The 17,239-nt window shown below is 42.7% G+C and overlaps 1 protein-coding gene across 1 annotated transcript in view; it reads left to right on the forward strand.

Moving 5' to 3' along the window:
• LOC122559273 (SLIT-ROBO Rho GTPase-activating protein 3) overlaps positions 1–17,239 on the forward strand; it is a 156,723-nt gene that overhangs the window by 90,730 nt on the left and 48,754 nt on the right. Inside the window, exon 3 of the mRNA XM_087993995.1 lies at positions 2,048–2,210. Coding sequence (XP_087850121.1) covers positions 2,048–2,210 — 163 coding nt within the window. The remainder of the gene's footprint in view (positions 1–2,047; positions 2,211–17,239) is intronic.

The following is a 17,239-nucleotide window of genomic DNA, read 5'->3' on the forward strand; positions in this document are numbered from 1 at the left end:
ACACTCCAGGCACCCTTCACCCTCTGTGTGAAATATTTTCCCTGCACTTCTCTCCTGAACATTCCCCCTCTCACCTTGAATCTGTGCACTCTTATAGTTGACCTTTCTCCCCTGGAGAAAAGCCTCTGACTATCCACCCTGTCTATGCCCCTCATAACTTTGTAGACCTCTGTCAGGTTGCCCCTCAGCCTCCATCTTTTCAGTGAAAACAATCTGAGTTTATCTATAAAACCTCTCGTAAAAGCCTCTAGACCAGGCGACATCCCGGTAAACCACCTCTGCACCCTCGCCAAAGCATCCACATCCTTCTGATAGTATGACAACCAGAACTATAGGCAATATTCCAAATGTGGCTGAACTAAAATTGCTGTAACATAACTTTCAAACTTTTATATTTGATGCAATGCTGATGATGGCAAGCGTGCTGTATACTTTCTTGACCACCGTCGGAGCAGTTCTGAACCCAAATTTTGATCTTCCCACAGATGCTGTCAAAGCAGCAAGGAAGTTACCTCCAGAGTTCTGGTCGTTATTACCCCCTCAACAAACATTCGATTATTGGGTTACCGTGTCAACCAGAGCCTAACCGACAGATCAATAACTGACCTTTCACGTTTTCATACCTCTGAGTCCAGTGCTTTCTTACATTCCCAGTTTGTGTATTCGAAACAGCTTTGATTAGCTTTCTCCACTGCAAATAGCTGGCAAATTAACTGAAAGGTGCAATTCGTTTGATAACAAGTGGTCACACGTGCACTGCAGTCACCAAGCCTTTATCAGATTGGTAAATGGAAGGAACTGACGTTCATCTGCAAGTTGGAATGAGTAAACAATCACAGTCTACAGTGAGCTTGCACTGAGCTACCTGACATTATAGGTCATGTTGCGTCAAGCAGAGAGCAATGCACCCCACCCTCCGAGAGCCTAGGAGATAATGTGAGCACTGAAAGGGAGCAGACAGGTTAAATTTGTCACAAAGATTTATTTTTGCTATTTGCGGAGCCACAGTTGGCTGGTGAAATTTGATGTAAAGGTCTGGAAGCTCTGTGTGAACCAGTAAATCATCAGGATTCCCCTTGCATTATGTGACCATATTAGCTCTGCTTATATCTCACCTGAAGCGTTCCTGTCTCACTACTAAATCTAATGAGCCTGAATATCCCTCAAAACCATTGTTACTCGCCCCCATTTCAATTATTTATCTCCATCTCCCAGTTCTGCAGCTACACTGACTGATCTGTTTGCCTCTTCCTGTTTTTATCTAACTGTAATAAGGAGATAAAGCTGGGGAAAATGGGTCATTAGAACCTTAATGAAGTTTTAGAAGTTTATAAAATCACGAGGGGCATGTATAAGGTGAAGTAGCCAAGATCTTGTCCCCATGGTAGGGGAGTCCAAAACTAGAGGGAATAGGTTTATGATGAGACGGGAAAGGTTTAAAAGGGACCTAAGGGGCAACTTTTCCATATGTATATGGAATGAAGCTGCTAGAGGAAGTGATGGAGGCTGGTACAATTACAACATTTAACAGGCATCTGGATTGGTGCATGAATAGGAAGAATTTAGAGGGCTTTGTGCCAAATGCTGGCAAATGGAACTAGATTATTTTAGGATATCTGGTTGGCATGGACGAGTTGGACCAAAGGTTCTGTTTCCATTGCTGTACATCTCTATGACTCTAATAGATGAATGAAGATGTAATATAGAAGCTTCCAGTCTTGAAGAAAGCGTAAAAGAATAGGTACTGCCCAGTGACCACCATGTTTGAATTTTTAAATAGCTCACTAACTGGAGACTGAGCTAATTCAATGCATTAATTCAGTCCATAACAGTTCCTAGCACATTGTATCCCATCTGTGTTGTGTGTTTGGATGATTAAGTTTTCATTTAACGCCCATTCTCTGGAGAATGCTGGACCTATGTTGCCTTTGTCAAGGGGAAAGGGAAGGTTTTTGGAGTGACGCCATTGAATGAAACTGCAGTTGGTACGGGCTCTCGTTTTTCTGTTTAAGATCTGCCTCTTCACAAATATCCTCTTCACTCTTAGGAAAGACCAACATCTCCTCTCCCCAGTGAACTGCTGGTACCTGGTCCTCAACCAAACCCGTCGAGAGAGCAAGGACCATGCCACACTAAATGATATCTACACAAACAACATCATTGTCCGCCTAATGCAGATCAGTGAAGATGTGATCCGGCTCTTCAAAAAGGTCAGCTTCAACCTTTGGTAATTCAAGATTGTGGCATTGTTTCGTTGTGATGCTTGTTATAGTGTGCCCAGAGGAGAGAGCCCCTGAGCTGGGGCTGACATTTGTCTTTTCTGGCTCTTTTTGTTAAATGTATTTCCGTGCAAAATATACGCTAAAGATCTTTGAGTGCTGACAGATTCCATTATCCTTTCAGCTCCTGTTTTGGATGTATCTCTGTTGATGGAGACACTACTTGGTAATATCCACATCATCAGACCTGACACATTGTGTGCTCCAGGAGCTACCTCATTCACTGCCTAATGTGGCATGGTTTTCATTGACCATTTCTTGACTTTTATTGCTTTCTTGCTAAGGGGAATTGCTCTGTGTTTAGCAATGAGTCCATTGGCAAGATCATTGGGAGCTCAGTTTGAGGGAAATGTGGGGACAGGAGGGGAGTCCTCCTCAATTTGGGCTAGAATCCTCATCTGCCCAGTTAGCTTCGCCCCAAGGTAGCCACACCAAGGTGCCCACCATAACCAACTCGCCCATAGCCCAGGCTGAGTTCACAGAAGGTACTTGGGCATCAGTAGATCTTGAGGATGGAGATAGATGGGTTTTGGCTGGTAATTTCAGTGTGTGTGACATGGGGGAGAGTCAGGGTCACAGCCATCGTCATCAACAGCCTGAATTGATATAGCATCCTTTTTAAGTAATAAAACACCCCAAGGCACTTGGGCATTATACAACGCACTAAGACACTGAGCCACACAGTTAATAACTACTTAATATTGATGAGAGCTTTAAACGGCAGAAGAGTTGAGATGAGTGTGAAGTCCGTAGTGTTACAGAGGTGTAAATAAGTGGTCGCAATGATAAATGTAAATATGGGACTGAAACCTCATCTTGGGCTGTGGCTGCATGACCATCCATTTGTAGCAGATTTTACAACATATGGGTTTACAGTTTCAGTTTAAACTTTGGCCAAGTTAGCGAGTTTGGTGAAGATTAGTAGCTCAGGTTGAGGTTCTGGATGCAAGTTTCCTTGCTGAGCTGGAAGGTTCAGCCAAGTTCTCAAAAAGCTGACTTGTCCATCTTCTCATTACTGATATTCCCCAGGAATGTATATTATAGGGTTTTTAATTCACTCCCGGGATGTTGGCTGGCCATCATTTTGTCCTTCATTCTTCCCATGAGAAGGTGGTGGTGAGCTGCTTTCTTGAACCACTGTATTTGAAAACTTACTGTACTTTGACCCCCAATATCCTTAGGGAGGGAATTCCAGGGCTCTGACCCAGCGACAGTGAAGGAATGGTGATATGTTTCCAAATCACAATAGTGAGTAGCTTAGAGGGAAACTTTAAGTTGGTGGTGTTCCTATGTATCTACTGCCATTGTTCCTCTAAATGGAGGAGAAAGTGAGGTCTGCGGATGCTGGAGATCAGAGATGGAAATGTGTTGCCGGAAAAGCGCAGCAGGTCCGGCAGCATCTAGGGAACAGGAGAATCGACGTTTCGGGCATTAGCCCTTCTTCAGGAATGGAGGTGGTTGTGGGCTTGGAAGATGCTGCGCAAAGATCTTTGATGAATTTCTGCAGTGCATCTTGTTGATCATACACGCTGCTACGACCGAGCATCGATAGCGGGAGTGGATGTTAGTGGGTGTGGTGCCAATTAAGCGGGCTGCTTTGTTCCGGATGGTGTCAAGCTTCTTGAATGCTGTTGGAGCTACACTCATCCAAGCAAATGGGGAGTATTCCGTCACACTCTTGACTTGTGCCTTGTAGATATTTGGATGGCTTCAGGGAGTCAGGAGGTGAGTTATTTGTCACAGGATTCCTAGCCTCTGACCACCTTCCGCAGCTCCAGTATTTATTTGGCTGATCCAGTTGAGTTTCTTGTCAATGGTGACCCTCAGGATGTTGGTAGTGGTGGGGGTTCAGTGATGGTAACACCATTGAATGTCATGGGGCAGTGGTTAGATTATCTCTTCTTGGAGATAGTCATAGCCTGGCATTTGTGTGGTGAGAATGTTACTAGCCATTTGTTAGCCCAAGCCTTTTTATTGTTCAGATCTTGTTGCATTTGCACATGGAGTCACAGAGTCACGCAGCACAAAAACAGACCCCTCGGTCCAACTGTTGCATGCCAAACATAACCCCAAAAATAAACTAGTCCCATCTGCCTGCTCCTGGTCCATATCCCTCCAAACCCATGGACTGCTTCAGTATCTGAGGAGTCAAGAATGGTGCTAAACACATTGGGCAATCATCAACGAATATCCCCACTTCTGACTTAGTGTAAATCTTCCTCTGCACTGTCCCCCATCAAGCGGTCACACAAGGATCGGGATAGAACAGGGTTAAGTACAAAAAATAGTGCCTACAAACATTTACAGCATAGCATGGGGTCAATACACTTTCTTAGCATTACACAAGGAGCCAGAATGTCAATCTCAGAAAACTTCCCCTATTGTGTGACATTGTCTGTTTCTCTTGCCTGCTATCAGTTGTACTTGAGATTTGGTAACAGAATGGCGATTTTTTTACTGAGTGAGTGTTTACCTATTTCACAGGGGGCTCTTAAAGGCAGGAGGGCTCGGGAGCTAAAGAGAGGACTGGCCTCACAGGAGGCTGAGCTGAATTTAAGCTGCAGCCAAATCTAGTATTAATCTCCCTCACTGGGAGCACGTAATTGGGAGGTAATCAGCCTGAGGCCATCAGCAACTCCACTATCACTACATCTGTGACTTGACAGCTGAGATACTGCTTCCACCTCGACCATAGAGCCCTGGATTGGTGATTCTCAGCTTTATTTGTTTAGCTTTTCTGAACAGATGACTGAACACCATCAGGGTCAGCATTAATGTGCTACTTTGCAAATAATGGGATCTGTTACGCATTTCAATCCAGTCCCTCACTAACAGCTGCATTGTTCCCTGAATTCTTTTCTTGGCAAGCTTTAAGGCAGCACTCTCGCATGCCGCTCACAATCACCTCAATCGAGGGAAGCACTGTGAGAGATTACTCTACTCTAATCATTAAAAGGAACTTAGGGCTGTGGTCAAATACTGAAGGAAGTGAGTGGGATTAAAGTGGACAGCTAGCAATGGTCCGTCCACTTTCTGCTCACTGAGCTGAGGAAATATTGCAGTGTGGACAGAAGGTTGGTTGATAGGCAGCTGGACTCTAGGGCCATTGGCTGTTGTTCAAAATGGGGAAGGTTTGGAAATGATGCTTTTTAATGTTTGCTTTTGCTCTGGGTGCAGAATTAAAGCAGCATTCACCTGTAGGACAGACTCGCTAAAGCTGGGGGCGCAGTCAGGAGGGAGATGCCAGGGAATCACCAACCGTAACTCCAAAACCCGTCGGGTCCCCCCCGGTATCACGTCAAACGTGGGGAACGAAACCAAAAGAACTGCAGATGCTGTAAATCGGAAACAAAAACAGATGCTGCTGGAAAGGCTCAGTGGGTCTGGCAGCATCTGTGGGCAAGAAAACCTCCCGATTGCCACCTCAACCCCTCACCACTGAACTGATGACCCAATACTCCCTCCATAGCGAACACCAGTTGGTGGAAGCACAGAGGATAGCAAGGACATGGAATGTACTCTGTGTGGAGTTATTACTAAGAGTGGCTCAGTAGCAACACTGCTGCCTTAGCTCCGAAAGGACGTAGTTCCAGGAATGATTCTGGACTGGGTACGGAGAGAACCAGTAATGGAAAGATCTACCATACCTTGTCCAATCTATGTTCCCAACATTTTCTTTTTAAAAAGGAGCTCCACCACTCATTGGGATCATGTTTTTGTTTCAAATTCCACATTCCCATCTGTCTCCGATAACTGACCCTTCCGAGGCATAGGGTGCCGAAATGTCTCAGCTCTTTGAGAGAATTTCCCCTCATTTCTGTCTTGTAACAATGCTCCTTAGATCTGAGCACCTTCACAAGAGGAAGCATCCTTTAACTGCTTACCTTGATGAGTCCACTCAGGATGTTTTACGTTTCAATTTAGTCACCTCTCACTCTTCCAAACTCCAGTGGAAGTCAGCTCAGTCTGTCCAACCTATCATTGTAAGATATTCCATTCATTCTAGGTATCAATCTAATCACCATGTTCTGTACTGACTCCAAAACATCTCTTCATTGCATGAGATGTTGCATAAAATAGCAGGGATATGATGCTGGAATTATAGAAGATAGGAAGTTAGGAAGTCATGATTTGGAGATGCCAGTGTTGGACTGGGGTGTACAAAGTTAAAAAATCACACAACACCAGGTTGTCCAACAGGTTTAATTGGAAGCACACTAGTTTCGGAGCGCCGCTCCTTCATCAGGTGGTTTCGAGGAAAACCTCCTCATCAGGATTGAACATGCTTGAAACGTCGATTCTCTAGCTCCTTGGATGCTGCCTGACCGGCTGTGCTTCTCCAGCACCACACTCTTCGACTCTGATCTCCAGCATCTGCAGCCCTCACGTTCTCTCGGGAACAGATTTAAGGTGATTCACAATGAGGACATGGGGAAAAACATTTTCCCACCAGGTGGAATTCACTGCTCTGTTGATTGTTTGTTTGAGGCAGAAGCCCCCAGCACATTTAAAAGGCAGCTGGAGCTGTACCTGCTGTGCTATAACCAACAAGGCTACAGGTCAGATGCTAGCATGTGGGATTAGAATGGTTAGCTAGTTTATTCAGCTGGCACAGACATAATGGGCTGAATGGGCTTCCTGTTGTGCTATGACTTTTTTTTAATGATTCTATGGAACAACGGAGAATTTTGAGGTGCAGAGGGATCTAGCTCTTGTGCACGAGTATCGAAACGTGTTAGCAAGTTAGTAAGATGGCAAATGGAACGCTATCCTTTGCTATGAGGGGAGTTGAATATAAAAGAAAGATGTTACACTTCAGTTATGCAGAGCGTTGATGAGGCATGTACAAGGTCCTGAACGGCTGTCACAAGGTGGATGTGGAATCCATAAGGTGGATCTATCGGAACTAAGGGGCACTGTTTAAAATGAGAGCTCGTCCATTCAGAACAGACATGAGAGCGATTTCTCAATGTATACTACATCCGCCAAATTGTTTGCCTACTCACTATGTTCCTCGACAAATTCCTTTATGTCCTGTTCGCATAACGTACTTTCTATCTTGCTGGTTGCCTGCAAATTTAGCAACCATGCCTTAGCTTGTTACAATTTACAACAATGACTTAGCAACAGAGACCCCAGCTCAGACCTCTGTGGCACTCCACTGCTCACATCCTACCAATCAGAGGAGGACTCATTCTGCATACTCTTGCTGACTAGCAGAAAACAATCCTTTGTCTATGCTAATATATCTAGTTCAGTTTAAGAAACCTGATCTGTATGGATGAATTGGGCTGAAGAGTCTGTTTCCATACTGTATACCTCTATGACTCTATGTAACTCCCCACTTTGTGCAAGAGGTTTTATGTTGCACCTTGTCAAACACTTCTGGAAATACATGTACTGTACAGCAACAGGTTCCCATTTGTTCACACATGTTACTCATTGCAAAAATTCCAATTTCCCTTCACAAAACCATGCTTACACTTCCTAATGACCCTTGTTTTTTTTAAATGTTTGTTTACAACCTCTTTTATGATTCTAACACCTTTGCCACGACAGACTTCAAGCCAACCAATTTGAAGAAATGGGCTTTGTTTCTTACTTTACATTCTGATGGAACCTTCCCAGAATCTGGAGAAGTTTGGAAAATTAACATTAACATATCTACTATCCCACTATCTACTACCTACCTCTTTTAAAACCCTTGGATTAAATTTATCAGGATCTGGGGATATCTGCTTGCAGCTCTATCAGTTCCCTCGGTACCACTTCCCTAGTGATTATAATTTCACCAAGTTGCAAGGAACGGGAGTAGGCCATTCAGCCCATCGAGGCTGCCCTGCCATTTCAATACAGTCATGGCTGATTGAACACTTCACTGTTCTTTACTCACCCTATCCCAACAACCCTGTATATCATTGGTTATCAGAAATTGTACAATTTCTATCTTAAACACATTCAAAGACTGAGCTTCCACAGCTCTTTGTCATAGTGAATTTCCAAGATTCACAATCCTCTGAGTAAAAACATTTCTCCTCACCTCATTTCTAAGTGATATCCCCTTTATTTTAAATAGTACATCCTAATACCTTCCTGTACCTGCATATTGACCTTCAGAGACTTTTATGAGCAAAGATTCCAAGGCCTCATAACATCTTATCAATTTAGAAATATTCTGCACATCTGTCCCTCCTACCAAAGAGCAAAATATGACATTTTTCTATATTTTATTCTATCTGCCATGTTCTTCCCTGTCTGCTAAATCTGTCCAAATTCTACTGAAATTTGCATCTTCCTCACAACACATTCCCACTTAGCTCTGTGTCTTTAGCAACTTTGAAATTTGTTTCCCAAATCCTAATCCGTGATACTAAACTCGAAACATTAACTCTGTTTCTCTTTCCACAGATGCTGCCAGACCTGCTGAGTTTCTCCAGCAATTTCTGCTTTTGTTTGCCTCACTATTCACAATCTGCCAACAGGAGAATGACCCATTTATTCCTTCTGTTTCCTGTTTGTTAGCCAATTAATCCATGCCAGAACTTTACCTCCTATCCTATGTGCTTTAGATTTTCCAACCAGCCTCCTGTGTGGAACTTTATCAAAAGCCCTCGAAAATCTAAGTATGATTCATGCATTGGCTCTCATTTATCAATTTAGTCAGTAACATCTTCGAACAGCTCCAACTGCTCTGTTAAGCACAATTTCCAATTGGGCATAGTCAGCCTGGATTTGTCAATTATATTAGTATTAGTCAGGTGTCTACTCATCCCATCTTTAGATTCTAGAATTTTCCCTAAAAACTAGCAAGGTTTGCAATTCCCAAATTTCTCGCACTCCTTTCTTAAATAGTAGACTGACATTTGTTACCTTCCAATCGACAGGAATCATTCCAAAATCCAAAGAATCTTCCTTCCACTTGCTCATTTACAGCCATTACCATGATGTTTTTGTATGCTGTATCATGAAGATGGAATCAAAGCATTTGTTCATCTGCCATTTCCTGATTGTCTGCTATTGATTCTCCCTTTCACTGTGATCAATGCTCTCACTTTACTCGTTTTCCTTTTTAAACTTCACATGTGGAAACTCTTGCTGTCTGCTTTTTTTTAAACATTTCTAGCTAGCTTGCTCGCATAGTCTAACTTCCTTCTTCAATTAAAACTATCCATAGCAAAATTGATCAATTGACAGTGCAAGAAGAAATGAATAAGTACATTTGGAAGCCATTATAGTGTAGTACAAGGCTGCAGAATGATATGGATTGAGACTTGAATTTGAGGGCTATTTTCCTGATGAAGAGCTTATGCTCAAAACGCCGACTCTCCTGCTCCTCGAATGCTGCCTGACTGGCTGTGCCTTCCCAGCGCCACACTCTTCAACTCTGCTCTACAGCATCTGCAGTCATCACACTTGCCCCGGTACAGGACACCAGGAATGATAGGAAACCAGGAGAAGGTGGAGGGATGACTCTGTTTGCTAACAATGGTATTGGCACAAAGTGGAATGACCTAAGCTCAGGAAATCAAGAACAGTTTGATAGAAATTAAAGTGATCAAAGCTTGAAGTCACTTCTGCGAGTGGAGTACAGAGCCCCTCACATGCTGGGGTGGGACACAAGAAATAAAGAGAGTTTATCAGAAAGATAATAACTAATAATGGGAGAGTAGGGTAAGTGTGTCTTGTATAACATATATTGCATATGTGTATACGTATGTAAATATATGCATACATAAGTGAGTGGGCAAAGACATAGCAAATGAGTATAATGTGAAAAAATGAATCCATCCATTTTGGCAGGAAGAGCTTTTAAACACAAAAAGAAGCATATATCTAAATAGTGAGGGGTTACAGAGTTCTGAGATGTATAGGGATCTGGGTGTGCTGGTGCATGAACCGAGGAGATAACATTCTACTAACTTTCCTGGTTATCATTTAGAGCAAGGGGGATTGAATGCAGTGGTAGTCTGGAGATTGTGTTTCAGTTAGATAGGGGCTGTTAAGAGTGTATCTGGATTACTCCACACTGTGTTGGTTACCTTATTGAAGGAAAGATGTCAACACTTTGCCGGCAGTTCTGTAGGCAGCATCTTCAGTGCTGAGGTCTCCAGCTCTGGAATTCTCTTTGTAAACCTCTCTAACGTTATAAAATGTTTCTTATAACCTACTCCTTTATAGATGTTTTTGATTGTTGGACCTTTTGTTGTCTTACTGGGTTCAATTGTGAATTATTTTCGATAATTATAGCAATGAAGTCCAAAGGTGTGTTTTATGAGTTATTAAGGTGCAATTTAAGTATAAGTTGTTTTGTTGCTCTCTGATCCAAAAGAGGGATAAGATGAAATTGCAGTGCTGTGGTTCTGACTGACTGTCTTTGCATTTTTCATTTTGTTCGTGAGATGTTGGTGTGGCTACATTTGATTTGCTTTATTATTATCATATGTACCTAGGTACAGTGAAAAGTTTTGTTTTGCATGCAATGCACACAGATCAGACTATACACTGTGCATTAGAGCAATAGAACGGAGCAAAGAATACAATGTTAAGCCACAGAGAAGGTACACAAAGAGCAATATGAACATGAAATTTTTAAAAATTGAGGAATTAATTCAGAAGTCTCAAAACAGCAGAGAAGAAACTGTCCGTGTGTGTGTGTAAGTAAGCCTGACGGAAGACTTTAGAATAGATTATAACCGGGTTGGGAGGGGTCTTTGATTATGTTGGCTGCCTTCCTGAGGCAGTGGCAAGTAGAGCTGGAGTCAGGATGAGAGGTTGGCTTGCGTAATGGTCTGGGTGTATACAACTCTCTAGTTTCTTGCAATCCTGAACAGAGCAGTTGACATACCAAGCCATGATGCATCTGGATAGAATGCTTTCTATGGTGCATCTATAAAAAATTGGTAAGAGTCTTTATCGACATGCCAAATTTCCTTAGCCTCCTGGGGACATAGAGATATACTTGACCATTGCATCAACATTACCCATTCTGAATTGACGTAGAGAAGATAGTGGTGAGCTGCAGTCCTTTGGGTGGAGGAACCCCCACAATGCCAATAGGGAGAGAATTCCAAGATGTTGACCCAGTGACAGTGAAGGAATTCCAATATATTTCCAAGTCACAATGGAGAGTGGCTTGGAGGAGAACTTGTAGGAGGTGGTGTTCCCATGCAGTTGCTGTCCTTGCCTTCATAGGATTGGAAGGTGTTGGCCAAAGATGTCTTGATGAATGGCTGCAGTGCACCTTGCAGATGGTTTTACCTGCTGCTGCTGTATGTTGGTGATGAAGGGAGTAAATGTTGAAGATGGTGGATGGAGTGCCAATCAGGTGGGCTATTTTGTGCTGGACTGCATCATGCTCCTGAGTGTTCCTGAAGCTGCACTCATCCAGACAAGTGGAACACATCCAACACAGACACTGGCCTTTTTTTGGGGGGGGGTGATGGTGGACAAGCTTTGAGGAGTTGGGAGTTGTTACTTGCTACAGGATTCCTCGCCACTGATCTGCTCTTGCATCACGGTATTTGTATGTCTGGTTTGTAGCCCCTAAGTTGTTAGTGGGGAAATTCAGTGAAGATAATTCCATTGAATGTCAAGAGGATGATAGTTAGATTTTTCTGTTGTTGGAGATGGTTATTGCCTGGCACGTGTCTATGTTCCTTCTCAGTCCAGACCTAGATGCTGTCCTTCCTGAATTAATCTATATTAATTCCCGTGACCCCACTGAGCAAATGTAGTATATTATTTTGTTGCTTTGCTTAGCTTCCTGTTGATTTGGTTACGAGTGGAATATGGACTGTGTTTGTACCTGCTGCTCCTGGACGGGCAGAGCAAAACTGCCTATTGATCTTTTTTTTTTGAAGGATAGAATTCAGCCATGAGAATCGATTCGTACTGTACACTGTAACGGTAACATCTCAAATGGTAAACTCTATACCTCCCTTGGGCTAATGTGTTTGTGATTCTGACTCAGAGTCTGAGGTGAATTATTTTGGGAATTTATTTTTCAAAAGATCTGCCTTTTAATGGCTCACTTAGTGAAGGTAATAAATGCTAGGCTGTTCCACTCGGTTGCACTGAACTCAGATTTGAGCTGTTGTGAGACTGGAGATGTACTGCTCCGAAGGTCTCCAGGTTTGATGAGCACTTAGGGTTTTTATTTAAGAAACTGACGCACTGCGTTACCGGGGTTAATTCTCATATATGAAAAGCGATATCAAATTGTATCATGTGGCATTAATGTAGTAAATGTCCACAGGAATCTGTAAAAGTTGCATCATCTTTATTGTTCTTTTTGGATTTTGGACCAAAATGGGAAGAAGGACATTCCTTTAAACAAAGGAAACTGCGAAAGAGATGTTGTAGTTTTAAAACAAGTCACATGCCGAATTTATTTACACTTGTTCAGGAAGCAAGATGGATTGTTGGCTTCATTGGCACTAAGGGTGTGTGATTAGGGCAGTTTTGCCCAGAGACCGTATGTTGATTTGGTTTTTCAGTTGTGTGGGTGAGGAGTGCACAGCATGAGAACAACTCTGATAAACTGGCCAGAGCCAGTATGTGAACAAAATAGCAACAGAAAGACTTCAAAAAGACAACATTCTCTCTCTCTCTCTCTCTCTTTGCAGAGAAGCAACAGAAGAGTTGCAAGATTCCTATTCACATTTACCAGATGCTGTCTGTAACCCAGTGACTGAAGACACTAAATAATTAGTGTGCCAACTAGCCTGTATCATTGGTGAAGAATTGATAAAACTTGAAATGGAGCAGATCAGTTCTGCTTGGAAAATGCAAAAGGATATCTCATTGAATCCTGTCAACGGGTGCTATTGAACTGTGTTCCCCTGATAGGTTTTTCATGCATCCATAACATCTTTTTATTGATGGTTTGTCTTGGTCAGCATGTGTGTGCGCAGATGTTTAAGCTGTTAAATTGATAATGCATTTTTATTTTTGTCTGTGGTTAGAACAGCTTTATTTGTAATAAATAGTTTGTTCTTCTTAAAAAAAGCTGGTCAGTATATTCTGTTAATCTGAGTTTATTAGACAGGAAGATTGAGGAAATAAAAACACAAGTAGAAATTGCTGGAAAAGCCCAGCAGGTCTGGAAATCAGAGTTAATGTTTCAGGCCAAGTGACCTCAAGATACTAATTCTGATTTCTCTCCACGGAAGCTGCCACACCTGCTGAGCTTTTCCAGCAATTTATGATTTTGTTTAGGAAAATTGAGGACTCTGTTGGATCAGTGTCATTGTGCAAAATCTGATGCTGAGCCATGTTCCAAGATGTTGGGGAAGAGAGAACTGAAAAGGTTGAGGGAGAGAATTCTGAAGCTTAGGGCTTGAGCAGCTGTAGCCGTGACCACTAATGGTAAAATGACTAAAACTGGGATAGGTGAAAGGCCAGAATTAAAACCAGTGCATATATCAGAGAGGTTTGTAGGGCTGAAGGATGGTTCAAAAGGAGAATTTTCCTGGAAATCAAATTGGGAAACATGTGTACTCATTTTAAAATCTTTAGCTTTTGTGATAATACTAGGAATAGTGGGATTTGATTTCCATTGAGTCGTGACAAAAATACAAAATCTTAAAAGTATATATATAAACCACCCAGAAACTCTTCCATTACATCCCAGTCTGTAACTCGCTCCTGAGCGAGTTACCTGGTATTCTAAATATAGACCACCCCAAATACCTTGATAAGATTCCAATATGAAACTCTCTCCCAGGTATCTGTGATTCTACATAAATGACCTCAAATCCGTCACTGAGATTCCTGGCCGTACCTCACACTTGAATTTGTGCTGTTCTATGTATAAACAACATCGATCCCTCAATTAGATTCTAGTTTGTAACTCACTCTCGGGTATCCATGATTCGATATACAAACCATCCCGAAACCCTGAATTAGTTTCCAGGTGTAACTCAATCTGGGGCTTCTTACATCCTCTTCACAATTCACTTTGAGAACTATTATAGAGTCATAGAGATGTACAGCACGGAAACAGACCCTTAGGTCCAACCCGTCCATGCCAACCAGATATCCCAACCCAATCTAGTCCCACTTGCCAGCACCCGGCCCTCCAAAGCCTTCCTATCATATACCCATCCAAATGCCTTTTAAATGTTGCAATTGTACCAGCCTCCACCACTTCCTCTGGCAGCTCATTCCATACACACACCACTCTTTGTGTGAAAAATTTGCCCCTTAGGTCTCTTTTATATCTTTCCCCTCTCACCCTAAACCTATGCCCTCTAGTTCTGGACTCCCCGACCCCAGGGAAAAGACTTTGTCTGTTTCTCCCATCCATGCCCCTCATGATTTTATAAACCCTTATCAGGTCACCCCTCGGCCTCCGATGCTCCAGGGAAAACAGCCACAGCCACAGCCTTTTCAAACTTTCCCTGTAGCTCAAATCCTCCAACCCTGGCAACCTCCTTGTAAATCCTTTCTGAACACTTTCAAGTTCCACAACATCTTTCCAGTAGGAAGGAGACCTGAATTGTACGCAATATTCCAACAGTGGCCTAACCAATGTCCTGTACAGCCGCAACATGACCTCCCAACCCCTGTACTCAATACACTGAACAATAAAGGAAAGCATACCAAACGCCTTCACTGTGCTATCTACCTGCAACTCCACTTTCAAGGAACTATGAACCTGCACTCCAAGGTCTCTTTGTTCAGCAACACTCCTGAGGACCTTACCATTAAGTGTATAAGTCCTGCTAAGATTTGCTTTCCCAAAATGCAGCACCTCTCATTTATCTGAATTAAACTCCATCTGTCACTTCTCAGCCCATTGGCCCATCTGATCAAGATCCTGTTAAATCTGAGGTAACCTTCCTTACAGTCCATTACACCTCTAATTTTGGTGTTAACTGCAAACTTACTAACTATACCTCTTATGTTCACATCCAAATCATTTATATAAATGATGAAAAGTAGTGGACACAGCACCGATCCTTATGGCACTCCATTGGTCACAGGCCTTCAGTCTGAAAAACAATCTTCCTCCACCACCACTCTCTGTCTTCTACCTTTGAGCCAGTTATGTATCCAAATGGTTAGTTGTCCCTGTATTCCATGAGATCTAACCTTGCTAATCAGTGTCCCCGGGGAACCTTGTTGAACGCCTTACTGAAGTCCATATAGATCACATCTACTGCTCTGCCCTCATCAATCTTCTTTGTTTCTTCTTCAAAAAAACTCAATCAAGTTTGTGAGACATGATTTCCCACGCACAAAGCCATGTTGACTATCCTGAATCTGTCCTTGCCTTTCCAAATACATGTACATCCTGTCCCTCAGGATTCCCTCCAACACCTTGCCCACCACCAACGTCAGGCTCACTGGTCTATAGCTCCCTGGCTTGTCCTTACCACTTTTCTTAAACAGTGGCACCAACCTCCAGTCTTCCAGCACCTCACCTGTGACTATCAATGATACAAATATCTCAGCAAGAGGCCCAGCAATCACTTCCCTTGCTTCCCACAGAGTACACCCGATTACATCCTGAGATTTATATACTTTTATGCGTTTAAAACATCCAACACTGTAATATGGACATTTGTCAAGACGTCACCATCTATTTCCCTACATTCAATATCTTCCATTTCCTTTTCCACAGTAAATACTGATGCAAAATACTCATTTAGTATCTCCCCATTCCCTGTGGCTCCACACAAAGGCCGCCTTGCTGATCTTTGAGGGGCTCTATTCTCTCCTTAGTTACCCTTTTGTCCTTAATGTATTTGTAAAAACCCTTTTGAGTCTCCTTAACTCTATTTGCCAAAGCCATCTCAAGTCCCCTTTTTGCCCTCCTGATTTCCCTTTTAATTGTACTCCTACTACCTTTATATTCTTTAAGGATTCACTCGATCTATCCTGTCTATACCTGACACATGCTTCCTTCTTTTTCTTAACCAAACCCTCAATTTCTTTAGTCATCCTGCATTCTCTATATCTACCAGCATTTCCTTTCACCCTAACAGGAATATACTTTCTCTGGATTCTGGTTATCTCATTTCTGAAGACTTCCCATTTTCCAGCCATCCCTTTACCTGCGAACGTCTGCCCCCAATCAGCTTTTGAAAGTTCTTGCCTAATTCTGTCAAAATTGGTCTTTGTCCGATTTAGAACTTCAACTTTTAGATTTGGTCTATCCTTTTCCATCGCTATTTTAAAACTGATAGAATTATGGTTGCTTGGCCTAAAATGTTCCCCCACTGACACCTCAGTCACCTGCCCTGCCTTATTTCCCAAGAGTAGGTCAGGTTTGCACCTCCTCTCGTATGTGCATCCACATACTGAATCGGATGTTTATCTTGTACATTCCTCTCCATCTAAACCCTTAACACTATGGCAGTCCCAGTCTATGTTTGGAAAATTAAAATCCCCTACCATAACCACCCAATTACTCTTACAGATAACGGAGATCTCCTTACAAATTTGTTTCTCAACTTCCCTCTGGTCCAGTTCAAACTTGAAAACTGATCTCACTTACTATAGAGACACAGAGATGTACAGCACGGAAACAGACCCTTCAGCCCAACCTGTCCTGGCCGACCAGAGATCCCAACCCAATCTAGTCCCACCTGCCAGCACCCGGCCCATATCTCTCCAAACCTTAGTTTGCCCCTTAGGTCTCTTTTTTATATCTTTCTGCTCATTTCCAAAACCTATGCCCTTTAGTTCTGGACTCCCCCACCCCAGGGAAAAGACTTTGTCTATTTATCCTATCCATGCTCCTCATAATATAAGGTCACCCCTCAGCCTCCGACATTCCAAGGAAAACAGCCCCAGCCTGTTCAGCCTCTCCCTATAGCTCAAATCCTCCAACCCTGGCAGCATCCTTGTAAATCTTTTCTGAACCCTTTCAAGTTTCACAACATCTTTCCGATAGGAAGGAGACCAGAATTGCACGCAATTGATGCCTGTTCGAAATCTAAATACTTTTCTAT

The sequence above is a fragment of the Chiloscyllium plagiosum genome, unplaced genomic scaffold, assembly GCF_037043375.1.
Source record: "Chiloscyllium plagiosum isolate Xiang-an unplaced genomic scaffold, Cpla_swu_hap1 HiC_scaffold_14, whole genome shotgun sequence".
Lineage (NCBI taxonomy): Eukaryota > Metazoa > Chordata > Chondrichthyes > Orectolobiformes > Hemiscylliidae > Chiloscyllium > Chiloscyllium plagiosum.